Raw genomic sequence first — 19,508 nt, 5'->3', positions numbered from 1 at the left:
CTCCTCCTTCTTTTGATCCGCCTCTTTCCCATGGATGGGCCGGCGAGATTTCCACGGGCCTTTTCGGCCGTCTCTTTGTTCCTGAGCTTGCTACAGCAATTCTTGCTCAGGTGACCTCTCTTCCCACAGTCGACTCCTCCTTCTTTTGATCCGCCTCTTTCCCATGGATGGGCCGGCGAGATTTCCACGGCTTTAGGCGTGCAAGCCATTCCTCCTCAGTGGAAATGGTATTTGATCCGCCTCTTTCCCATGGATGGGCCCCTCCTCAGTGGAAATGGTATTTGATCCGCCTCTTTCCCATGGATGGGCCGGCGAGATTTCCACGGCTTTAGGCGTGCAAGCCATTCCTCCTCAGTGGAAATGGTATTTTTTCTCCCGCTGCTCGACGTTACGCAGTCTTCCGGTCACCTCTTCCACCGTTAGGTCATTCACGTCAAGGAATTTCTCGATTGAAATCGAGACTTGCTCAAGGTGATCGGGGACGACCTGCAGCATCTTCTTCACGATTTCTGTCTCGCTGATGCTGGCCACCGAGTGTGGTGATGTTGTTGGCGAGCCCCGTGATTCGCATTGAAAAATCATCGACGATTTCACCGTCCTTAAAGCAGATCTCCGAGAGCTCCTTTCGCACAACTGCACAATGTTGGATTCCCGCATTCGTTGTACACCGAACCCGACGGGATTTAATTCCTTCCCAGGTCGATTGCACGGTGCGCTTGGTGGAGAGACGTTGTCTCCCTGATCACTCGCTCAACAACACCTCGACGCCCGTCATCACGGCATCGGCCTCTTCGTGGTGGTGATGGAGATGCCAGCACTTGGCAGCAGCATAGAGGAGTGAGCGAGCCTACTCGGGATGGACCCCACGATGTGCTTATTTTCACACTTTGCATTTTCTTCTACTCGAACCTGAGACCTGTGTGTTGTTAGGTCGACACTCTAACCACTTGAGCTATTCAACTTGATTGTTGATAGGATGGCTCCTCCGCAATGATATACACCGATGGCTTCAACTTGGCTCTAATACCACTTGTTGGATTTGGATAATCAGCGAGGGAAATCCCTTCTTCTGGTGAAAGGAAATCTTCGACAGAAGAAAAAATAAAATGCGTAAAAATAACAAAGAGAGAGAGAGTGAAATTTTGACTGCGCTTGAAATCAGGTTGTGAAATCTTTAAATCTTGTAAACAGATTTCCTATTTAAATACAACCTATCCTAAAAATGGGGGGAGAGTGGCCAACTGAATCTGTGCCACTTCCTAGAAAAATGACGTCTAAGAATTAGCTAATCCATTCGACGTGTTTGTCAAATGGTCAAACGAAAATTAAATGTAAACGTGTGAATCTAAATAAGGAAAAAACAAAGATTTTATCTAACAAACCCTGCATCGTACGATGGGGTGCAGAAATCGTAGCCGTCCAATTTCCCAGATGGACCGCACTGCTCTCTCCTTCTTTGTCGCCGTCTTTCCTAATTCCCATAAGTCCATCTCCTCCATTATATTCCTTCCTTTTCATCGCTCCCTCTTTCCCAAAATGCCCCTCTTTTCCATTCATTCTAGTTCGATTGAACTGAGAAGTTGGTCGTTGATATAAATAATTCGAGTGGAGTTCACAACCCAACATTTTATTTTCGAGTTAGGTTCAGTTAGACTATAAATGAGAGAGATCACGAGTCACAATGCATCACCTATATGGACTATAAGTCAAATATTTTTAAAAGTAAGACTGAGTTGTAATTCTATTTTCGAGTCGAGTCATACTAAAAAATGTCACTCTACAAGTTTACTCGAATTTTTTTTGGACTAATCCAAAATTTCGAGTTGATTGGATTAGGGACCTAAATGATCCAAAATTTCGAGTTCTAAGAGAATCATCACAAGCAATCAAAATTCAAACCACAAAAATTTAAATAAAAATACAAATATCAAATTAAACTATAATAAATTTGAAAAACAAACAAAAAAAAAAAAGAATAACTCCATCAAATATTTAGAATTAATGTATAAATATTAAAATAAACGACAATAAACTTATCAAATTAAAAAAAAATATATATTTAAATTAGCAAACAATTGAATTAATAAAACTTAATATTAAACATGTAACGACCCAAATCCACCGCTAGCAGATATTGTCCTCTTTGGGTTTTTCCTTTCGGGCTTCCCCTCAAGGCTGCGTCTGCTAGGGGAAGGTTTCCACACCCTTATAGAGGGTGATTTGTTCTCCTCCCCAACCAACGTGGGGCATCACAAAACATAATTGTACCGAACAGAAACATCAAACAATCAAAATTTATAAAAAAATAAAAAATTCACAAATAATCAAAATACAAACTATCATCAAACAAAAATATCACGATCAAAATTAAATATCACAATCAAGGTTGAAATAAGTAAGGTGAAACATTTAAAATCAAAAAATATAAAAAGAAACCATAAACATCGTAAGTAATCAAAACATTTATTATTATTTTTAGTTTAAGAGTGTTATGGTAATTTTTTTTAATATATATTTTTTTAAGATAAAATGTAAGTTTTTTTTATTTGTTTCATTTTTTTTTTATTATTATTAGTTTAGTAAGAAAAATAAATAAAATCCAGACGTCGCGGTTTCTTGATCCTTCGGGCATTAACGCAATGTATGCAACTTCCCTGGGTTCTTCAGCTAATCTCTATCGAACTCTAGCTTCTGCTTCTAGCGGGGAAGACGTAGCACAATTCGTAGCCACCGATCGAAACCCATTTCTTAAATCCCACTATTTCTTCGAGTCTCAATCTATAATTCTCCAAATCCGCAACCAAAATCGATAAAAGTTCATGTCATTGCCTGGCAGTTCGTTTGATCTTTGAATTCGGAGTAAATTGCTCACAGAATTCGATAGAAGCAAAGCTATGCTTGTCAGAAGGCGTTTAGCGGAGCTGATAATCGGTTTCAATTCGGAAACTAGGAGGAGAAGAAGCCGATTGTTGTCGAGCAATTCTGGGAAGAGATTTGCAGCGGTTTGGGGAAATGGAGATTTCGGGAGGCTGGGGCTTGGAAATTTGGATTCTCAGTGGAGGCCTGTTGCGTGTTCTTCCTTTGATCGCGAAATGCTCAAGGATATTGCATGTGGTGGTGCTCACACTCTGTTCTTAACAGGTCTTAAACTTCTCTTCTTTCGAATTTTGCGGCTTATATGAGATTGTTTATGGGATTTGTAGTGTTTTGTATCTGTATCTATTTGAGGGACATTGTGTTACGTTTCGAGTCCCGCAGATGTTGAGAGCAATCTCCTATGTTTTGTTGGTGAAAATTGTGAAGATGTCAGCTGTGTTCGAGTAAAAGCTCACAAATTATCCCCCTACTTTGGCAGAATCTGGACGTGTTTATGCTACTGGTCTTAATAATTTTGGGCAGCTGGGAATCCTCGAGGAACAAGGCTACTGTACAGTATGTTTTCTCCCACTCGATCACCATTATCTATGTGTGATAGTTTTTAGTATCGATATTCTGCGCCTGAAGTAATGGTTGATCCTTAAGTTTTTGTTTTAGCTTTATCTTGTTGAACACAACTCTTTGTGAAAAACACTCGCCCTCTTTATTAACACCAATCGAGAAGAGATTACAAGACACTCTGTGCTCTTAATTGCTTGGGATGAAAACCTTGGTAGGTTGGAGGGGTATTTATAGTAGAGGCTCAACACTTTATTCCTAAAATATCTAACTATTTATTCCTAAAGCACCTTAATTCTTTTCCTAAAATAAGGAGTATCTTTATTTCTAAAATACCTAAATCATTTTCGTAAAATAGATAGACAATGAGTTCATACAATTATTGGGTTAATGATGATATTTTAACATATCTTTCCATCTTTCTTAATGTGGTCTTATGTTTCTGGGTTTTTCTTGTATTTTTAAAATTTTTCTTTTTGTAAAGACACGTTAATTATCACTTATCAGCATGGCGTCTCGGTGCAGGAGCCTGTTGAAGTTAGAATTCAGAAAGAAGCTGTTCATATCGCAGCTGGTTATAATCACTCTTGTGTTGTTACAGGTTTGCTCTACATTCCACTTGATTCGAGCGAAGACTAGCCTTGAACTATTAAACTTAATTCAGAAGTAATTTGTAATGGTTAACAACTTGTTGAAGATAGGACACAAATGAATTAACTTTATTGAATGGGAAGAGTTGTCCTAGTTAGCTCTTTGTTGGATAGGGCACAAAAGATAGGACAAAAATGAATTAAGTTTTGGTCCTAATATGATCTCAATTGGTTATTAGATGTGATTGCACATTTCATAAGGTTCATATTGCATCCGTTCCAATAGCATAGTTGGATCTTATGGCTCGATTCTTCTAGGGCTATTTTGAGGAAAGTCAACTCTATAGGATCAGAAGAATTTTGGAAGAGGTTGATAGATAGATGTTCGGGAAATATTTTGGACATCGTGGGTTTTGTCTCCCTGGTCTTTTTTCAATAAGAACTTTTGTAATTATAATTTTTCCACCATTTATCTAAACCGAAGCGATATTTTTGTATTCCTATGATATATATTTTAAATTGTTGTCTTTTGTATATTTCTTTGGAAGTTCAAATGTCATACCAAATTTAAAGAATTACTGTTACATTAAGTTCTTCAAAACGTTCTTTGATATCCTTCGGATAAAAGCATCTAGGTAAAGTATTATTATACAACATGCACTAAAAATCGACTGGCATCTCTCTGGGCAATAATCTTATGCGAGCAACTCATTCTTCATATAATTTAACTGCTTCTGGAAATTTCGAATACTATTAATTAACTTTCTGATGTATTACTCAAAAAGGAATTATACAATAACTCTTCTACTCTAGCTTCATTTGTTGACTTTATATTTTACTTCTTTATAGCTGATGGAGAACTGTATATGTGGGGGATGAATTCAAGTGGGCAGCTTGGTCTTGGAAAGAGTAAGCACTAGTTTCTGAAAATATTTTTCTTACACTGTATATGTGGGGGATGAATTCATATGCAAATTAATGTTTCTGTAGGACAGGTTGTTAGACAATGGAAAATGAAAGAATGAAATAGCCTAATCTTCTTAGTTTTTCTTTTTCGTTAATGGGTTAGGGTGGGGTTGTGAATTTATTCGGTACAACGTGGTTGTTCCCTTTGTAAGTCATAATGTTATTTGTTTTTAGTAGATAATCATGAATATTAGTTGTCAATCTATAACCAGTCGATAATTATGTTATCATTGTTTTGCAATTCTATTTATTTGTTGTGGTTGTCCCCCTTGAGGTGGACCTTGTACTTCTTTCCTTGTTTGAAAGAGAAGATAGTGATAGACCCCTATTGCGAAGCTTTATTGTCGTTATGTGTTGGTAACTCCGAAAACAAAGCATGTTGACTAGGAGATATTTTAGAGGGACTCAAGGAACCTAGTTACTAGTAACTTCTAAAACAAAGCATATTGACTTGGAGAAGGTCATCTTATAGCTCAAAATCCAATTATATGTCATAAGGAAAGGTATTTTAGTCGATGAATATTTCATACAGGAAATGACTGATGCAGGTGTAATATGTATTATTTATCTTTTGACTTTAGATTAAAATGCCGATTGCTTAACTATAGTACTTTCGAAAGGGTTGTTTTCCATTTTTTTTGGTCATTATAATTACGATTATTAGTTGTCTATCTTTATGTCTCTATGGTTATGCTACAACGCTGCGCTAGTAATTTTCTTTGCTAATTTTTAGTTAGTCTTTCATGACAGGAATAGATAAAATACTAATTTTCTCCCTCTCAAACTCGGTTGTACTGTTATACAGGGTCAGCAAAATCCGTATGCCTACCTACTAAAGTAAATAGCTTAGATGGGATTGTGATTAGGAGGGCTGCTTTAGGTTCAGACCACTCGATGGCTGTTACTGGTATAAATATCCTACCACATTTCAGTTTAGTAGTTTTACCGTTTTCATGGCGTTTCAGGAATTTGTGATATTATATTTTTCACCAGATGGAGGTGAAGTCTTAAGTTGGGGAGATGGACGATCGGGAAGATTGGGTCATGGCCACGAGTCATCATTATTGGGGTTTTTAAAAAGCACCAGGTACTGTTAGATTCATACTGATCTGTGATCCCTTCTTCCTTTCTCATTTCCCCTACAGAAAAATAAAAGAAGAATAAATTGACATTTGACCAAACATTTTTTGAGCATATAGGTGTATAAACTTATCGACTTTGAATTTTCTCATCTAGATTCATGATGCATCATACCATTCTTTGTTTCTTGTGTTCTTATGACATGTATATTTTTTTGTAGCGAATATACGCCCAGGCTAATTAAAGAACTTGAGGGGATTAAGGTAATCTTTCCATAGTGAGCTTTCATTCATCACCTTTAGGTTGCCAATTTTTTTAAAACTTTTTTTTTTCAGGTTGAACGGATTGCTGCAGGGATGCTGCACTCAGCGTGTGTAGATGGTTGTTTTTTTTTTTTCTAATTTTTTTTATGGCAAATGTCTGTTTCATTGTTGCTTCTTTTGGCACATTGTTGTTTTGCTAATGTTGAACAAATTTAGCAGAGAATGGAGCTGTTTTCATATTTGGTGAGAGAGCAACAAACAGAGTGGCAAGTTCCAATTCAATGTTGAAATTGATTTTATGTTTGTCTAGTAAAGCTACATTTTGCTTGATGTTCTTGCATTTAAATTATTAATGGTATGATACAGAGCTTTGGTGAGGCGAACAAGGAAACAACACCATCAATGATCAGCACGCTTTTGAACTGCGAAGAAGTTTCCTGTGGTGGTTATCACACGTGTGTCCTAACAAGTAACTTTATCCTTTTTTATTATTTCGAGAGTTGTAATCATTCCTGCCATTGATGTGTAACTTCAGATTTTTTTCTTTTATCTGAGCAAATTATATATTAAAATTGTTCTTAGCCAGTAAGCAATTATATATAAAGGTCGTCATAAATGAGTTAGTATAGTTTGTCTGATATCTTTGCTGTATTTTTCTATGGTTTCATTATGACAACAATAAAGCAAAGTAGCCAGTGTTCTTAGTATGTACATGTTATGTGACAGCCGTGTGCATACAGAACGTTCTAATTTTCACAATGGGGTGCTCATCCTCGGTTCTAATGATGGATGACTATATGATTTCTAAGTCAAGACATGTAGTACTTGAGATTCTGAACATGGCCTCATCTTTGACCTTTTTGTTTCTTGTTGTAGAAGGTGGGGACCTGTACAGTTGGGGTTCGAATGAGAATGGCTGTCTCGGGAATGGGTATGCCTCGCTGCAATAATATTCTGTAGTTTGGACCTCTTTTCTAATTTTGATGGCTCGCCGACTAAAATATTGTGTTCGTGATATCTGGTTATATTCAGGTCCACGAGTGTCTTTCATCTCCCCGAAAAAGTCGAAGGTCCCTTTTCAAAATCTCCCGTAAGCAAGGTTGGAGTTTTATGGTCTTCCATCAGAATTACTTGAATGATTTTATCATTTGTTTTCCTTGTGGAGACAACTTTAATTTTATCTAGTTTGAAAACCACCTCGTAATTTCTTTCTACCTATATTTTTTATTGTCTGAAAAGGGCAAAATAAATCATATGTGTGGTAAGGACAAAATGCCAAAAGAAAATGAATGATAATTCTGACGTGTTTGATATTTTTTATATTCATCCTGTTCAATATATTTAACAATCACATTTCACAGGTATCTTGTGGATGGAAACATACAGCAGCAATCTCAGGTAATAATATTTCAGCGGTCACCAAAGAAAACTATTTTGTATTTTCCTTGCAATATTAAAGGTAAAATTTGTTAAGTTTGTTGTTGAATCAGGTGGTGCCATTTTCACGTGGGGCTGGGGAGGTTCCCACGGAACGTTTTCGGTGGATGGCCATTCGTCTGGGGGTCAGCTGGTATGCTTCTCTTGCATTTATTTTCTTGTTATCTATGCTGCTCAATTGGATTTACTGCTGGATTTGTTTAGAGTTGGTCGACATTTAATGTGTATGCTTGAAATCTACGGTTTTGTTAGACAATCTACTGCCGTTGGAGATGGTTTCATTTGAAAATACTAATTGTTAGACGAACACGACTCTCTACAATGGTATGATATTGTCCACTTTGAGCATAAGCTCTCATGGCTTTGCTTTGAGCTTCCCCAAAAGGCCTCATACCAATGGAGTTAGTATTCCTCACTTATAAACCCATGATCATTCTCTAAATTAGCCGATGTGGGACTTCCATCATCCAACACCTCCCCTCGAACAAAGTGCGCCTCCCCTTAATCGAGGCTTGACTCCTTTGGAGTCGTAGTCATTTTTTGACTGCCTTCGAGGAGGGGCTTGGCTCCTTTTCTTTTTGAGTTCTTTGTTCGATATTTGTACCAATCTATTGGCACGACTAAGTTTAGGGCATGGCCCTGATACCATGTTAGACGAACACGACTCTCCACAATGGTACGATATTGTCCACTTTGAGCATAAGCTCTCATGGCTTTGCTTTGGGCTTCCCCAAAAGGCCTCATACCAATGGAGTTAGTATTCCTCACACTTATAAACCCATGATCATTCCCTAAATTAGCCGATGTGGGACTTCCATCATCCAACACTAATGACAGGCACATGGTTCAGTGGCATTGGATCTCTGCCCTGAACCTACTTATTCTTTATATGATCAAACGATCACTTCTCTCATTGATTAGTTCAAGTACAAAGAAATTATTTACTGAAGGTTTCGAGTTTTAACTGTGTTCTTATACCTCTAGCCCATGTTATATGTTTCAATCTTGTGGAAACGTCCATTTGATAGCTATTTTTGTCTTCAGTTTTCAGTTGGTATAGAATAGATTTGTGTAGCTCTCCATTTTGTTCTTTATTTGGGTGTTTTTCTCGTTAAGAAAAGGAACTATTTGCTTTTTTATATCAAATTCTGTGACCACCCAAGCCTACAGCTAGCCGATATTGTCCTTTTTGGGTTTTTCCTTTCGGGTTTCCCCTCAAGGTTTTTAAAATGCATCTGCTAGGGAGAAGTATCCACTCCCTTATAAAGAATGTTTCATTCTCCTCCCCAACTGATGTGATTTCACAATCTACCCTCCTTCGGGGCCCAGCATCTTCGTTGGCACTCGTTCCCTTGTCCAATCGATGTGGGACACCCCAATCCACCCCCTTCAAGGCCCAGCGTCTTTGCTGGCACACCGCCTTGTGTCCACCCCCCTTCAGAGCTCAGCCTCCTCGCTGGCATATTGCTTGGTCTCTAGCTCTGATACCATTTGTAACAGTCCAAGCTCACTGCTAGTAAATATTGTCCTTTTTGGGTTTTTCCTTTTGAATTTTCCCTCAAAGTTTTTAAAACGTGTCTGCTAGAGAGAGGTTTCCACACCCTTATAAAGAATGTTTCATTCTCCTTCTCAATCGATGTTGGATCTCACAAATTCTAAATTCAAGATTTCAGCCACCTACAATATTTGGTCCGATACAACATTTAGGACAATCTTGAATGGTTTATACCCATAAAGGATTTGGTTTAATTATAGGGACATGGAAGCGACATTGACTATGTGAAACCGACAATGATCGACCTCGGAGAGAATGTGAAGGCAGTACAAGTCTCCTGTGGGTTCAACCACACTGGTGCGATACTCGAGTACATGTGAGAGTTTCAAACTTTAACCACACCAGTACAATAGTAAAGAGGCTGTGTTCATAATTTTCGAGTCGAAATTATAATATGTTCGTTCATGTATAAATACATCATTTCCTGTTAAGGCAAATAAAACTGTAAACTCTGTATATGTCATGCTTCGGGTGTCAGAGAAATAATCATAAACATGGGAGAATGATACCCAAATCTTAGGACATTTATTCAAACATTCAATTTGGCATTGTTCTTTGCAGCTCAAGTTCATAATGTTCGTCACATATTCTCTCATTTACTTGACATTTAAGCATTATGTTCTATTTATTTTCTGAGTTTGATATGAAGACTCATTTTTATTCTTCTTATTGTGACATATATTTCGATTACTCTATTATAGAGCGTTTTGTAGTTCCAATATCCTATCTATATCACCCTCTTTTCGAGAAGCTCTTAGACAAAGCTCGAGAAATCTATGGCTACCAAACCAATGGCCCGCTTTGGCTCCGTTGCTCGGTCGCTCAAGTGGCAGCCCGAGAAAGAATCCGATCAACACAACCACAAACAGAATAATCATCACCATCACCACCACAACCACTACCATCTTCCACTTGCTTTGTCTTGACACTTTTTTTCTTCAAGATTTGTCATAACTTAATGAAAAGATAACTTTAACAGATATTACTGACCCAGGTCACTGTTGTTCAGTTCGTCATTATTCATCCTTGATGAAATACGTCGTAAGCTAAGTAATCAGTGGTCTTGGTGTTGATACAAAACCTCTCATTCTCCCTAAACTATCTTAATAATGTTAATTGTCACGTCATTTTTTGACTAAGCTAACAAATGGTTGACTCAACTCACTAACTGAGCTAACGAACTTCAACTTGTTGATTTGAAATTCAGGGTTTGTCTAAAAAGGTTCGATTGGTAGTATTTTTACTTAAAAGGGTTTAAAAAGGTTCGATCTCGAATAGCTCGAAACAAATTTAGCCTATAAATTTTATACATACATATATGATCTTCATCACTAAATTGAATAAACTCGAATACAATTGAGTCGATTTCCATCACTAAATTGGAAGTACATTTTTATTTATTAAAAAATAACATTTTAATATTACTTTTATATTAAGATCACCTTTTCTTATTTAGTCTATAACTCCTAATTCAAAATGACACCTAAAAAAATTTGTTCTAAAATAAGTAAAGTTTAAATTAATTAAAAAAAAATACACTTAATAATTTATCTAAAAAATATTTGTTACAAAGTTTAGTTAACAGTATTTCAAAAACACGGGTAAACTTTAAAAAATTTCATTAATACCTTCGACCTTTTAAAAGAAAGTTAAAAGATACTTTCTGTTAGTACTATGTTTAAAAAATATCCATAAAATTTAAAAAGTAGCATTAACTCCATTTACATTTATAAAGGAGTTCACAAAAATTCTTGCCGTTAATATACGGACTACAATTGTCTATTGACATCTCATAAATTATCTCCAAACTTTTTTATATTACTCTTTAAAGTTCATGAGTATTTTTTAAACATGTTACTAACGGTAAAAGTATTTTTTATTTTTTTCTATAAAAAGTTGATCTTTTTGGAGATTTCAAAAAAGTTTATAAGTATTTTTGAAGTTTTTTTAAAAAGTTTAAGGACGTTAATAAAAAAATTTTAAAATTCAATAATATGAATAATATGTTGTAAATATTTTTAAAAGTCAAAAAAAGATATTTTTGAAACTAAGTTGAAAGGTATTATTAAAACTTTGAAACAAAATTCTAAATTTGTTTCTAATATATCCATAAATTTAAAAAATGTTTTAAAGATTCTTAAATTTATAATTTTGTATGATGTTCTGTTAATATTATATTAGGGGTATATTTGGAATTTTAAATTTGTAAAAGGATAAATAAATCATTAGAATTCTTCTATTAATAAAGAAAAAATGTTGGATTTATTTTCCAAAGGAATAAAAAAATATATTCGATCTTATATTTCACTCATACCTTTGATCAATTTTTTTTTTTTTTTAATTTAAAATGCATTATTGTCATTTATTTAATTATTGGGTATTTTTTTAGTGTGAATCACTATTATCGATTAATTTTGTGATATTATATTAAAAAACGCGTATGCTAGGGAGAAGTTTTATGTTTTTGTTTCCATCTCCAACTAACTTGGAATCTCATAATTCACTCCCTTGTGAGCCTGGCGTCTCCAACTAACTTGGAATCTCATAATTCACTCCCTTGTGAGCCTAGCGTCTCGTTGGCCTATTGTCTAGTGTCTAACATTGATTCCATTTATTCAATATAAATCTCCAAAATTTTTAATTTTATCGATTTCAACTTGTTCTCTAATAATTATAAGCATATTTTTCTAAAATTCAGGGTGTTACAAAAGTTTTAACGGAAATTGACAGTGAGCTATCGGGTATTTTAAGAATTATGAAAAAGTAGATCGATTTAGTCGTTTTAGTTATTCTCCATTTGGTAGATGATATTTTAGTAGCGTGTTTTCAAATAATTTCTTGAACTTTCTTGGTTCGGACTTAGTTTGAGAGCGAGCGGTCGTGCTCTTTCGAAATATTTGAACAAAAAAAACGAAACAAAAACAAAAATAAAGGGCTAGAGTTGGCAATGCATGCTAAACCATCCACCAACATTTGTTTGCTATTCTTGAAAACCACACAATTTCTTGTTACTAATAAGGAAAAAGGAAAAAGAAAACAAACAATTTCTTTGTCTTTTCTCCTCTCTTCCCTTTCCAATTTTCCCTTTTTCTTCATCTCTTCTCAATTTCTTCAACATTTTAACCTCAAACCCATGGAGTTTGCATAAAAACAAAATACGTCTTTCCGTTCGTTTAGTGTTCCGATCAAGAGACTTGGGTTTGTGTTCGTTCTCCCATTTGTGCACTCGGGTTTGTGTTCGTTCTCCCATTTGTGCACTTTCTACGTTATTACCTTTCATTTTGTGAAGAATACTTATAAATGGTAAATTTTTTCATAGTAAGACATCCTGTATTTGAATCTCTTGATTATCACCAACGGATCAAATTGATATTCAAACCCATTTCATATTTGGTTTAGTTTTATGGTAGATTGTGTTGGAACCCATGTCGGGTGGTGTCGGGCGTTGAAAGTTCAAACCCTAAATTGAGAATTAGTTTTATAGAACCTTGAGGGGGAAAAAAATATAATTTTGAATTTGGTGATTTGAATTAAAAAAAAACGTGTTGGCCATTAACAATTCTTGTTCGTGGCTCCAACCACTTGGAAGAAACTGATTTTTCATCTATTTCTTGAATTGAATATGTTTGATTAAATGAAAAACCATGTTGGATTTCATTCTTTGTCGGAATCTGATCGGAGATCGCGATTTGCTGCAGCCATTAATGTGGTCTAAGTCCGATAATAAACCGGACGGATCTGAGGTACATGCGTATGTAAATTCGATCAATATTCGGAGTTTTATCGGAATGAATTAGGGCTCGATCATGCATGAGATTGTTGAATTAGATGTGTTTTACATGATTATGAAAATTATTGATGATCATCGTCTTGAATTCAGATGTTTAGCAACTCATCAAAGGGGGAAAACGATTGTCACGGAGGAATGAACGTAAACGCACCAAATTTCGTGAAAAATCCTCCGGATTCTCTCAGAAGAATCGATCAAATCGCCAAAAACGGCATAAATTCCGGGAATCAGACGGCGACGATGAACCACGAGTTTCATTCCGGGCAGGCAGGGGGGTCGATTGCGCCGATTCCGAGCGGTGCACCTGCAACAAACATGAAGAACATCAACAATAACAACAACTCTACTTTCTTTCCGACGAAGAGCGGCAGCGATGGCATGGAGACGCTAGGAATGGTGATTAAACCGCACACAGGCGGGGATGTGCGATGGGACGCTGTGAACATGGTGTCGAAAGGAGGCCAGTTGAATCTGAGCCATTTCAGGCTTCTGAAGCGGCTTGGTTATGGCGATATCGGAAGTGTTTATCTGGTGGAATTGAGAGGAACTGATACGTTTTTCGCCATGAAAGTTATGGACAAAGCTTCATTGGCGAGTCGGAATAAGGTTGTTAGGGCACAGACGGAGAGGGAGATTTTAGGGCTTTTGGATCATCCATTTTTGCCGACTCTGTATTCCTATTTCGAAACTGATAAGTTCTATTGCTTGGTTATGGAGTTTTGTAGCGGCGGAAATCTTCATTCTCTTCGTCAGAAACAACCTAACAAGTATTTCACAGAAGAAGCTGCCAGGTTCATGTTCATGTTCATGTTCATGTTCATATCATCATTTCCGATTCTTCGATTCTTAATTTGAAAACTCTTGGATTTTGCTTAATCACAAGTTCTTGATTCATAATTTCAGATTCTATGCATCAGAAGTTCTATTAGCACTCGAATATCTTCACATGTTAGGAATAGTTTACAGAGATTTGAAACCAGAGAACCTGTTAATCCGAGACGAAGGTCACATCATGCTCTCCGATTTCGACCTCTCTCTCCGCTGCTCCGTCAGCCCTACTCTCGTCAAATCCTCCTCCGTCAATGTCAATGGCAGCTCCACCACCGGACACGCCGGCACCAACGGTGGCGGCAGCGGCAGCGGCGGTATCCTCGACGACGAGTTCGCCGTCCATGGATGTATGCAGCCTTCCAACTTCCTCCCTCGCATCCTCCCTTCCAAGAAGAATCGCAAGTCGAAATCCGACTTCGGCCTCTTCGTCGGCGGAGCATTGCCGGAACTCATGGCGGAGCCGACGAATGTTAGATCGATGTCGTTCGTCGGCACGCACGAGTATTTAGCGCCGGAGATCATCCAAGGCGAAGGCCATGGCAGCGCCGTCGACTGGTGGACATTTGGAATCTTCCTCTACGAGCTTCTTCACGGAACAACGCCGTTTAAAGGATCTGGAAATAGAGCTACTCTGTTTAATGTTGTCGGACAGCCGCTTAGATTCCCGGAGACGCCGCAGGTGAGTCTACAGGCGAGGGATCTGATCAGAGGCCTTCTTGTGAAGGAGCCGCAAAAGAGAATCGCGTACAGAAGAGGCGCTACTGAGATTAAACAGCATCCGTTCTTCGATGGAGTGAACTGGGCGTTAGTGAGAAGCGCTATGCCGCCGCACGTGCCGGAGCCGGTCGACTTCTCACAGTTCGCCCGTAAGAAGAGCGGTGGTAGCGGTGGAGGCAGTGGCGGTGGAGCGGTAGAAGTAGCAGCGGCAGGAGCGGCGGCGGCGGCGGCGTCACCTGGGGAGAGTTCTTCGCCTTCTACTGGTCGCGATCCCAATTATGTGGATTTTGAATACTTCTAGGCAGGAAAAAGGTGAAAATTTATTCATTTATTTTATAATCTTTTTATTCAGATGAATATTATTATTTTAACATAAATAGTCACATATTTTTCTTTTTTTTTTATTATTATTTTTATTCGTATTTTTCTTTTTTCTTTTTATTTTTATTCAGAGATGGAGAGAGGTTTCCCTGTGTTTGCTTCCTCTAATTCATTCTTTTGTGTAATTATTCACATCAATTATATATTAAAATACAGAACAAATATTATTTTATGATTGTATATTGATTATTAACAAATTAATTTAAGCATAACTCAACTCTAATGTTAAATCGATTTAAAATTATATATTCAAATTTCTATCTCACAGATTAAAAGTACCGAAAAAAATAATCATCGTTTCAAAAGAAGTAAAACTGTGCATCTACCTGTCCAATAATCACACGAGCAACGGGTCTTAGATTGTTTTTATGAGATCCCACATCAATTGGAGGGTGGAACGAAACATTTCTTATAAAGGCGTGGAAACTTTTTCTTGTCATACGCGTTTTAAAATCGTGAAATTGATGACAATACATAACGGGTCAGAGCGAACAATATCTGCGAGCGATGAGCTTGGATTATCTTTGGAACTTCATTTGTAAGATTTCAATAAAGTAGTATAACGCTAAAAAGTGTTAGAAATATGAAAATTTCTCGAGGCAAATTGTAACGACTCGAAATTTTCTACTTAATTTAAGGTCGCTACTGTACACGTACCATAAACATTAATTGCGGAAGAATTCATTAAAATTCCATAAAACATAATCTTTATCTTAAAACACAGCAATGGACTTATGTGTTTCGAAAACATCTTTAAAACGAAGCAACAAAAGACTAAATAAAATGAATAAGAGTTTAAGTTAAAAACATCCTAGTCTCGAGTTGCGATGTCGTCGTCAGCCGTACAGGAATGCCTTGCATTAACCTGAAACCCTATGCATGTGCCATGATCTCGAGTTGCGATGTCGTCGTCAGCCGTACAGGAATGCCTTGCATTAACCTGAAACCCTATGCATGTGTCATGATCTCGAGTTGCGATGTCGTCGTCAGCCGTACAGGAATGCCTTGCATTAACCTGAAAAATGCTTTGTAACGACCCAGATCCACTGCCAGCAGATATTGTCTTCTTTGGGCTTTTCCTTTCGGGCTTCCCCTCAAGGCTTTAAAACGCGTCTGATAGGGGAAGGTTTCCTTACCCTTATAAAGGGTGACTTGTTCTCCTCCCCAACCAATGTGGGACATAACAATTCACCCCCCTTCAAGACCCAGCGTCCTCGCTGGCACTCGTTCCTTTATCCAATCGATGTGGGACCGCCCCCAAATCCACCCTCCTTTGGGGCCCAGTGTCCTTACTAGCACACCGTCTCGTGTCTACCCCCTTTGGGGAACAACGAGAAGGCTGGCACATTGTCCGGTGACTGGCTCTGATACCATTACCTATCTTTTGTTTCGTTTCGTTTCGTTTCATTTTTCCTGCGGTGTAATCCTAATAGGTAATCGTGGACGTGTACCATATACTCTACATGTAGCCCATACGTACGAGTATGGGCTCACCAGCTAGTTCGCACACCGCTGGGCCACTGTCCCTAGCCGGTGGGCATACTCTGGGAGCCCCTTATACCGGGACCCGTTAAAACTAGAACCGTCACGACAGCGCTATGCAAAGCATAACGATCGTTGTCCTGCCATTGGATGTACGCGTCCGTACCCTCGTGATGGGATAGGGGTATCCCCCAAATGCATGAGCACACAATATGCATGAGGTCCCACTAGTCCTACAGTTATCATTAATGAACATAACCCTCTATCACGTTTTCATGCTTACATGTCATTCTCATTCTCATTTCTTTACATATCATACATATTCCTAACAGGGTTATGTTTCATGCAATTTACCGTATTTCATGTCATACAATTCATGCAGTTACATTCAAATATTCATACAAACAAGCCATAATCGTTCAAGGACCACACATCGTTACATGCATTACACATCACATCAGACTAAAAGCATACATTCACGTTCACATAACTACGTACTTAAGCACAATAATCTAGCATACAATGTATCATATCATAAACAAGTCATAACGTATACACTTCATAGTCATATCGTTCTCTAACTTACCATAGCCTTAACGTTCTTATACCTATCACAGACATATCATTACGTAACGTACCTTAGTCATATCATCACCAGAACGTATCCTAACGCCATCGTTCTATCAATCTATCACAAACCTATCCCTTTCTACCCATAACCTAACCGTATTCTTTCATCAATCTCTCCTATCCATAGCACTCCGGTATGTAACCTAACCTTAACGTTTCATGAACGTATCTTACTCCTATCGTTACATTTCGTTTTGTGCATCCTTCTCGTATCCTATCTCAAACATCTCCTAGAGCACATCGTACCATAATTATTATCATACAATCCACATATTATAACATAACATAACATAACATATAAGAAGCATATCGATCCACAGACAATTCACACATATCAATATATATGACACGTGCAGAACCACAGGGCACGTGTCAACATCAAATATAACCATGCCGATAGTAAGGTCACTTACTGAGTATTTCTTTAAATACTCAAGCCATGTGCTACTACATTTTTCAGGTTAAGGCAATGCATTCTTGTACGGCTGATGACGGCATCGCAACTCGAGATTATGGCACATGCATAGGGTAGTGGTATTTGTTTTCTTAGACTTAGGCTAGACTAGGATGTTTTTAACTTAAACTCTTATTCATTTTATTTAGTCTTTTGTTGTATCGTTTTAAAGATGTTTTCGAAACACGTAAGTTCATGGCTGTGTTTTAAGATAAAGGTTATGTTTTATGGAATTTTAATGAAGTCTTCCGCATTTAATGTTTATGGTACGTGTATAGTAGCGACCTTAAATTAAGTAGAAAATTTCGGGTCGTTACACAAATAGACAATTTCGATAAGTTTATATCAATTAGTCCAAGCAAACATTGAATAGCATAGAGTCATCCCAAAGTAGGATTTACGCCGTGAAAAGTGTTAGAAATATGAAAAATCCTTGAGGAAAATAGACTATTTCGATACGTTCATATGAATTAGTCCGAACAAACATTGAATAGCATAGAGTCATCCCAACGATAGGATTTCATGTCTGAGAGGTTTTTTCTCTATTTGTAAGAGTTAAAGCCTCGTGAAATGTGTCTAGAAGATGAACTTGTCAATCTTGACTCGATCCTCTATCTTTCTCTCTGTGAGCTTGATTAGTTTGTTAATTCCAACTTCATTTGGGTCGAATTAAACTTTCCTAATTTTAAGTCTTTGAAGACTCTCATCGTCATCACGTTAATGTTTGCTCCTAAATCCAAATGTTTATCCTTTCAATAGAAACTAGAATCGTAAAAAAAGTTTTTAGGTCATCAAGCTGTTCGAGAGTTCATTTTTTAGTGGAGCATCACATCAGTTTTATCAGAGAGTTCATGCTTCAGTGGAACTCACTTATATCAAAGTTCAAATTGTTAATGATATTAGTACTGCTCTTCTATCTATATTATTATACACCGACCAGTTTGACACGATCAAAGCTTGTTTCGACTTAAATAAATGCATGATATGTTTTTTATACATGAATTTCATCGATCCATACACGAACAGAACACTTGTTTTTCTCAACGTTTTTTCGGCCTTAAATACCTATACTCAAAAAGGTAGGTTGAAAATAGAAATCTAATGAAAATGAGAGCGTTACACAGGAAACATACACGAACAGAACACTTGTATTTCTCAACGTTTTTTTGGACTCAAACGTCTGTCTATACTCAAAAAGTCAAGTTGAAAATAGAAATCTAATGAAAATGGGAGCGTTACACAGGAAACATATACGAACAGAACACTTGTTTTTCTCAACGTTTTTTCGAACTCAAACACCTATACTCAAAAAGGCAGGTTGAAAATAAAAATCTAATGAAAATGGGAGCGTTACACAGGAAACATATACGAACAGAACACTTGTTTTTCTCAACGTTTTTTCGAACTCAAACACCTATACTCAAAAAGGCAGGTTGAAAATAAAAATCTAATGAAAATGGGAGCGTTACACAGGAAACATATACGAACAGAACACTTGTTTTTCTCAACGTTTTTTCGAACTCAAACACCTATACTCAAAAAGGCAGGTTGAAAATAAAAATCTAATGAAAATGGGAGCGTTACACAGGAAACATATACGAACAGAACACTTGTTTTTCTCAACGTTTTTTCGAACTCAAACACCTATACTCAAAAAGGCAGGTTGAAAATAAAAATCTAATGAAAATGGGAGCGTTACACAGGAACCATACACGAACAGAACACTTGTATTTCTCAACGTTTTTTTAGACTCAAACGTCTATACTAAAAAAGTCAGGTCGAAAATAGAAATCTAATGAAAATGGGAGAGAAAACAAAGAAAATTCTTCATTATCCCTAATTATATTTTAGTTACCGGTTAAATTAATAAAAATATTTTTAAATTTTACATTTTTTC

The 19,508-nt window shown here is 37.1% G+C and overlaps 2 protein-coding genes across 5 annotated transcripts; both read left to right on the top strand.

The window, feature by feature from the left end:
• The first annotated feature begins 2,599 nt into the window (after nucleotides 1-2,599).
• On the top strand, nucleotides 2,600-9,930 carry LOC111782100 (ultraviolet-B receptor UVR8). Of its 2 annotated transcripts, none has more exons than XM_023662895.1 (15): nucleotides 2,600-3,141; nucleotides 3,356-3,432; nucleotides 3,961-4,036; nucleotides 4,875-4,934; nucleotides 5,797-5,898; nucleotides 5,985-6,078; nucleotides 6,292-6,334; nucleotides 6,407-6,452; nucleotides 6,554-6,600; nucleotides 6,701-6,803; nucleotides 7,214-7,265; nucleotides 7,367-7,433; nucleotides 7,696-7,732; nucleotides 7,825-7,904; nucleotides 9,527-9,930. In XM_023662895.1, the coding sequence occupies exons 1-15, from the start codon at nucleotides 2,895-2,897 to the stop codon at nucleotides 9,644-9,646; spliced, it is 1,251 nt and encodes a 416-aa protein (XP_023518663.1). In that variant the 5' UTR covers nucleotides 2,600-2,894; the 3' UTR covers nucleotides 9,647-9,930. The 2 variants fall into 2 exon arrangements, with proteins under 2 accessions (XP_023518663.1, XP_023518662.1); XM_023662894.1 differs by having other exon boundaries at nucleotides 7,211-7,265.
• A 2,495-nt stretch (nucleotides 9,931-12,425) lies between these two features.
• On the top strand, nucleotides 12,426-15,042 carry LOC111781202 (serine/threonine-protein kinase AGC1-7-like). Of its 3 annotated transcripts, none has more exons than XM_023661672.1 (3): nucleotides 12,426-12,556; nucleotides 13,207-13,907; nucleotides 14,020-15,042. In XM_023661672.1, the coding sequence occupies exons 2-3, from the start codon at nucleotides 13,207-13,209 to the stop codon at nucleotides 14,963-14,965; spliced, it is 1,647 nt and encodes a 548-aa protein (XP_023517440.1). In that variant the 5' UTR covers nucleotides 12,426-12,556; the 3' UTR covers nucleotides 14,966-15,042. The 3 variants fall into 3 exon arrangements, with proteins under 3 accessions (XP_023517440.1, XP_023517441.1, XP_023517438.1); XM_023661673.1 differs by having other exon boundaries at nucleotides 12,427-12,524; XM_023661670.1 differs by lacking the exon at nucleotides 12,426-12,556 and adding an exon at nucleotides 12,821-13,069.
• Nucleotides 15,043-19,508: the final 4,466 nt, after the last annotated feature.

Source organism: Cucurbita pepo, chromosome LG19, assembly GCF_002806865.2.
Source record: "Cucurbita pepo subsp. pepo cultivar mu-cu-16 chromosome LG19, ASM280686v2, whole genome shotgun sequence".
Classification (NCBI taxonomy): Eukaryota; Viridiplantae; Streptophyta; class Magnoliopsida; order Cucurbitales; family Cucurbitaceae; genus Cucurbita; species Cucurbita pepo.
The sequence above is the reverse complement of the archived record's forward strand: the minus strand, read 5'-3'. Positions and strand labels throughout refer to the sequence as shown.